Raw genomic sequence first — 6,081 nt, 5'->3', positions numbered from 1 at the left:
TAATAAATTAATTTCATAAATTTCGAAAAATAAGACAAACATTTTTTTAATGTATTGTGGAAATAGAATTTCAAATTTCAATGCTAATTTTTGAGTAATCGTAGTCAACATAGTTAAATGATAAATATAAATATATATTTATAGATCAACATATGGGTTTTTTAGGTGTATGTGATTTAAAATAGAATTAAAAACATATTTCTGGACAATAGAAGTTTCAAATAGTAAAAGTCCCCAAAACGTAGGTCCTTTCTCTCAAAAAGACGCTGAATTAGCTGCACTGGTCTTTGTACTTTTCCAAGCTACGGCCACACTACCCTGAGAGTATATTGGACACATTGGAAAACCCAAACCAGAAAACCCTCAAGAAAACCACATCAACTATGACTGAGGACAACAAAAACTCACAGCTGGACGAAGTCCAGCGCCAGCTACTGGACCGCCTGGCCAAAAACGACTCCAGTGGCTTCAAGCAGCTGCTGGGCCAGCTGAAAGGCGGCGTTAACTTTGTGGATGACAGCGGCATGTCATGCTTGGCGCATGCGAGCTTCAAGGGGAATCGCGAGGCAGTCCAGCTGCTCTTGGAACTGGTGGGTATTATCAGAGATAACCCAACAACCCTTTACTACTCCTCTTTCTTTTGCAGGGTGCCGACATAAACCTGAACCAGCATGGAGCTGATTACACGCCCCTGCACTTTGCGGCGCTCTCGGGGAACACGCACGTGTGCCGGCTACTCTTGGATGCCGGAATCAAGCCGGGTGCCATAAACAGTGTCCAGCGCACTGCCGCCCAGATGGCAGCGTTTGTGGGCAACCATGCCTGTGTGGAGACAATTAACAACTACGTGACCAGGTCCAGTTTGGAGTACTACACACAGGTTGGTACTCCATTCATTGGTAGTACAAATTAATTATAACTCTTGAATCCCCTTGAAGGTTCACGGCCAACAAAAGGAGCCGCAGATTCCACCCACCTTGCTAAAGAACTTCCACAGCTTTGTCACCGAAATCAATCTGCATCCTGTGCGCATCGCCCTAAACGTTCAGTCCCTGGGTCTTCTGAGAATCCTATCCAGTCTTCGGAAAACTTTGGCCCTAATGTGCGAAAAAGAGATGCAGAAATCCCACGATCTTAACGAGCTGCTGGCCTTCAAGTTTCACTACCAAGGCTGGATTCTGGCCGAACTGATACGCTGCGAGGAGCAGTTCAAGGCCCAGCACAAGGATAAGCCCGCTGGCGAGGAAACGGGAGGCGAGGCCAATAAAAATGAATTCATCGAGGTGTTTGTGAAGCGTGTCCTGAAGGAGAACAAGCTGGGTCAATTGGACTATGTGGAGTATACAATAAGGGAGTGCGCCCGAGAGTTTCCGGTGCGGGAGTGCACCATCTTCCGGCAGATAGCCACACAACTGAGTGCCTCAGCTGGCCCACCAGCACTGACTGTCCTACGCAATGCCATCAACGGCATGAGAGGATTTGTGGTACGTAGATTAGTCTTTAAACCTTTTAGGAATTCTAATAAAATGTCCATATTCTCTTCCAGGACGAGAGCAGCTATTGCAGCACCTGTGGCGCCGAGAAGCCGGACAAGAAGTGTTCCAAGTGTAGGGCAGTGCAGTACTGCGATCGTGAGTGCCAGCGCCTCCACTGGTTCATGCACAAGAAGAACTGTGCCCGGCTGCTGGCCCAGTCGCAGAACCAAAGCCAGTCGCAACCCCAGTCCAAGGGTAACATCGACACTGCTGAGCTGCGCGAGGAGCTCTCCAAGCTGACTGCGTAATCCAGTGCGTAATCCTTTTTATTGCAAATAAATGTACTATAAAACATGGAACCAAGATTGTATGTCCTGACTTTTCAGTAAGAAATTCAATTAAAACTGCCCAATATTTAAAAAATTTTTATTGGAAATCATTCTTGGAAGTTTTTATTCTTAATTTAAGTTACAAGTAACTAACTATTACATTCAAAACTTAAACTTATTGACTAAAAACTTAAAAAATCAAAGAAACTTTTGAATCTTTACCGTTGGGGCCATCTATTTATCGGTTATCGGTTATCGGCCAAGTTCGAAAATTCGAACTCGAGCAGCTGATAGCCCCTTCAGCCCCACTTTGGAGGCATATTTCGTTTAGTTGATCCGCAGAAGTCCATTGGAGATCATTAAAAATGGTGAAAATATGGTTTATGGACAATGAAGAGACAGACCAGCGTCTGGAGCACCACCGCAATCCACCACAATACCTGGAGCTGGCCGATCTCTACCGGAAAACCGGCGTGGAATACTTCAAAGTCAGTGGAATCACTTCAACTACGTCTTTAACTTTTGTTGACCTTGCGGCCGAGCTTATCTTGATCATTTATTCACTGAATTTTTTGCAGATCAACGCGGACGAATACCAGAGTGATAAGATTCTTTCGGAGCTGCGGGCCAAACGGGGTTATACCTACGATGATGAGGCAAGATCGATGAATCCCATAAAGAAATTTCAATCTAATATTTATTTTGCAGATAACTTGCTCGGAAAAGTGCCTGCCGGACTATGCCAACAAGCTGAAGGCGTTTTTCACGGAACACTTGCACACCGATGAAGAAATTCGCCTTATCTTGGAAGGAACTGGATACTTTGATGTGCGCGAGTAAGAGGAAATTGCTTATATTTGTTTAAAATTTTAATTTTAATTTAATTATAATTAATGTTTTCTAGTGACGAAGAAAATTGGCTGCGCATCGAGGTCATTAAGGGAGACCTGATTATCATTCCTGCTGGTATCTACCATCGTTTCAGCCTGGATATGAATGTAATATTTACAGTATTTATTTATTTTCTAAGAAACTAAAAATATTTAAATCCTTAAATGTAGAACTTTATCCGCACTCGTCGTTACTTTGTCGGGGAGCCGGTCTGGACCGCCCACAATCGCCCCGCCGATGAAATGGATTGCCGCAAATCTTATGTCAAACACCAGTCTGAACACTTTGTGCAATTTAACAAGGCTTAAATCTTTTAATTTTTGATTTTTTTAACCAATATGTTTTATTTGAATTTAATGTTTTATAATCTAAATAAAAATTAGCTAATTATATTATCAAACATTAAAATATAAGTCTGTTGTTGTTTATTTATGACTATATAAACTAAAAATAATATAAAATAAAAGTAATTTAATAAATAAATGTAATTTTAAATATCTAACCGGTTCATACCCGTTTCACGAATAATAGGGGAAGTAGTGTGCCCAGTGGGTATCAGAATTCGGAGTTCATCATACGGAATTCGGAGTAGTGCTGTCAGATTGGGATTTTCTTCAAAGATTTAATGTTTTTTTAAGGGTTTTGGCCCATTTTTAGAGATAATAATTATTAGGGTACGATTTACACTGCGCTTTTGATTTTAAGGGGGCTAGCTTTTTAGCGGGTTTTTAGGCCTAGCCGATACGATTTTTGGTATGAAATGCCAATTGGTATCTGGCCACACTGATTCGAAGATAGGTATTCCGATAACACTCACAACAAAAGAAGAAGAACAAAAGAGACGCGGAAAAACGGACGTGCACGGAAAGAAGCGGAGATAACTAAAAACAAATGAATTAATAAAATCGAGATCCGTGTGAAATAAATTCGAATGAACGTCCAAGTATCGATTGAGGACAGTTTCGTTTTATTTTGTTTCTTCTCGCGCGTTATCGGTGTAGTCCTGTGAATTTCTGACTACTTCCTGGATTCGAAACTCGAAAGCCGTTAATCTCGCGTTATCTCTATATTTAAAGCCGACATTTCGGGACATCGGAAGGGAATGCAGCTTACGGATCTTAAATACCACGAGAGTGAAATGCATTAAGTGGCTTACGGTGTCTTGTGTGCCTCATCACACACACACACTCGATCCGACATATATAGTAAACAAAAAAATTGCAAAAATAAAAGGAGTCAAGGGCGTGCAACATATTATATTTAATATTTATTCACGGTGCGTGAAAAATTTGAGAATAGCCGCCGTCGAACCGCCGAAGCACCGACGTCAGCAGAAGCCGCGCGTGTTGCAAGTGTGTTGGTGCGACGCACATACATACAGCCTGATAAATAAGCGTATGTACAAAGCACTGTGTAGGTGCATGGGCTGTATATAAGAAAAAAGGCAAAAAAAAAAGTGAAATCTATAATATTGTGCATGCGAGTGGTTAGTTAAGAAAAAAAAAAGGCAAAAAAAAAAAACAACTCAACAGCAGCAGAGACAGCAGCGCCAACCGATTAACGGATTTCCACTCTTTTTTTCTTTTTACTCTCCACACGGGTAAGTGTCCCCCCCACCGCCTACAATTATTGTCTACTTTTCCCCCAGTGCTCCAAAACAGTGCTAAAATTTTCATTATGCCAAAGAAGAAAAAATTCAATATGTATGCTAGAGCAGCAGGCTCCATCTCCACTCTCTTTCCGTCTCCTTCACTCTCTTGCTCGCTCTCGGCCACTATCCAATTTAACCTCAACCGGTCTGCTGCATGTCACGTATGAGTGTGTGTGTGTGTGGGTATACACCGGAGGGCATTGAAATAAAGCGTCATAAAATATTATTTTATTAAATATTATATGAAAAAATAAAAGTATTATGTATTGTTGATAAAAACTATAATAAACATACTTTTAAAATAAATATTTTATTTTATGTAAATGTCCCACTTTTATTACCTCCACTGTAAAATGGTTTGTTTGTGTGCGCTTCTCGTTCGGCTCGTTAAAAATGCGCTGCCGGCGTCGCAGTCCGCGTTGGCGGCTTCTTTAACTCTCGCGCATTATTTCGCAAAGCTCAAAAGCCTTCTTCTTATTTTCTTTCTTCTTCTATTGACAATTTTTACAGCCTTTTTTGTTGTTTGTATTGTTGTGACGCCATGCTTAGGCGCTTGTTTCAGCTGCTACTTTTTCGATTAAATTTTGTTTTTTTTCTTGTCGCTTGACTGGGTTGCCACGGTTGTTGTTGTTTTTTTTTTTTGTTTCCAAGTGTGTTAATGAACTTTCCCTGCCCCGAAAAATGAATTACAATAATGTTTTGCTCCTTTTTTTTTTGTTGCTAATTACCCTTACGCACTTTTCAGCGCTTTGCAACACTTGAACATTTTCGATAATGACCCCCAGACTCACACAAACACACACATACGCATAAAGAGTTATTGCACTTGTTCTCTCACTCTTCCCCAGTCGGAGGCTCTCATTTTTGGGGCCACCCCCGCCACTGGTATCGTTCCCCTCCCTGCACAGTTTTTGGGAAAACGCGTTGCATGCTGCTCTCTCTGTCTCTCTCTCCCCAACTAAACCTGGTTTAACGTTAGTTTTAAACTCTTTTTTGGCATTCTTCAAGTCTCCACTTCCCCTTTCCGTCTGGAGATTTTACGACCCAGACCCGCATTTCTAAGCTTACAGTTAAAATTGCATTTCCTTTTTGTTGTTGTTTGGGGGAGAGGGTGGCGAGAGAAGGCATTACTGAACTAGTTCGCAGTAATTAAAAGATTTGTTAAACTTGGCCTGAAAAAAAGGAGTTAAAATAAAGAGTTTCTTTAAGAAATTTAATTGAATTATAATTTAAAAATATATATTTCTTAAAATTATTAATGTTAAATATTTTTTTTTTATTTCGAACTAGAAGCCTCGGCCCGGTTCTAGAGTTATCGCAGCTCCACTTAGCCACCAATACAGAGACAGAGACAAAAACACAACACACATACATAAGCATAAATCTACCTGAGTTTGCAGGTGACTATGTCTGTGTGTTCTGCTTGTGTGTGAGTGTGTGTGTTAGAGGGGAGCAAGCTGCTGCCGAAATTCTCTTTTTTGGACCATTTTTGTGCGTTTTTTGTTGTTTTTTTGGGCAAGTGGAGCAGAGCAGGTGTAATTTTTTATTTTATGTCTTAAAATTAAATTAAATTAGTTGCTTTATTTTGTTTTTAAAACTTTGAAAAATAAATATTTAAGCAAATTTAAGAAACTTCAAAACTCTGTTTCTGAAACTTTAAGATTTTATCTCAAAAATCAAGAATCTCAAATCAGAGAAGTCCTTTGTTGTTTCAGGATCTGTCAGGACCCTGTGC

The 6,081-nt window shown here is 40.4% G+C and overlaps 3 protein-coding genes across 4 annotated transcripts in view; all 3 read left to right on the top strand.

Annotated features, from left to right (window-relative positions):
* Positions 1-253: 253 nt before the first annotated feature.
* On the top strand, positions 254-1,911 carry LOC6493473 (ankyrin repeat and MYND domain-containing protein 2). The gene is made up of 4 exons (XM_001957793.4): positions 254-590; positions 647-880; positions 939-1,484; positions 1,547-1,911. Exons 1-4 carry the CDS (start codon positions 384-386, stop codon positions 1,781-1,783), a joined length of 1,224 nt encoding a protein of 407 aa, XP_001957829.1. The 5' UTR covers positions 254-383; the 3' UTR covers positions 1,784-1,911.
* On the top strand, positions 1,912-3,778 carry LOC6493474 (1,2-dihydroxy-3-keto-5-methylthiopentene dioxygenase). The gene is made up of 5 exons (XM_001957794.4): positions 1,912-2,292; positions 2,383-2,460; positions 2,513-2,640; positions 2,709-2,802; positions 2,866-3,778. Exons 1-5 carry the CDS (start codon positions 2,170-2,172, stop codon positions 3,001-3,003), a joined length of 561 nt encoding a protein of 186 aa, XP_001957830.1. The 5' UTR covers positions 1,912-2,169; the 3' UTR covers positions 3,004-3,778.
* A 388-nt stretch (positions 3,779-4,166) lies between these two features.
* The window catches only part of LOC6493476 (transcriptional repressor p66 alpha), a 29,673-nt gene continuing 27,758 nt past the window's right edge, over positions 4,167-6,081 (top strand). For both annotated transcript variants that reach the window (XM_032453735.2, XM_014908916.3), the window contains exon 1: positions 4,167-4,295. The gene's annotated coding sequence lies outside the window, so the exon portion shown is untranslated. The remainder of the gene's footprint in view (positions 4,296-6,081) is intronic.

The sequence above is a fragment of the Drosophila ananassae genome, chromosome 2R (genome assembly GCF_017639315.1).
Source record: "Drosophila ananassae strain 14024-0371.13 chromosome 2R, ASM1763931v2, whole genome shotgun sequence".
Taxonomy (NCBI): domain Eukaryota; kingdom Metazoa; phylum Arthropoda; class Insecta; order Diptera; family Drosophilidae; genus Drosophila; species Drosophila ananassae.
The sequence above is the reverse complement of the archived record's forward strand: the minus strand, read 5'-3'. Positions and strand labels throughout refer to the sequence as shown.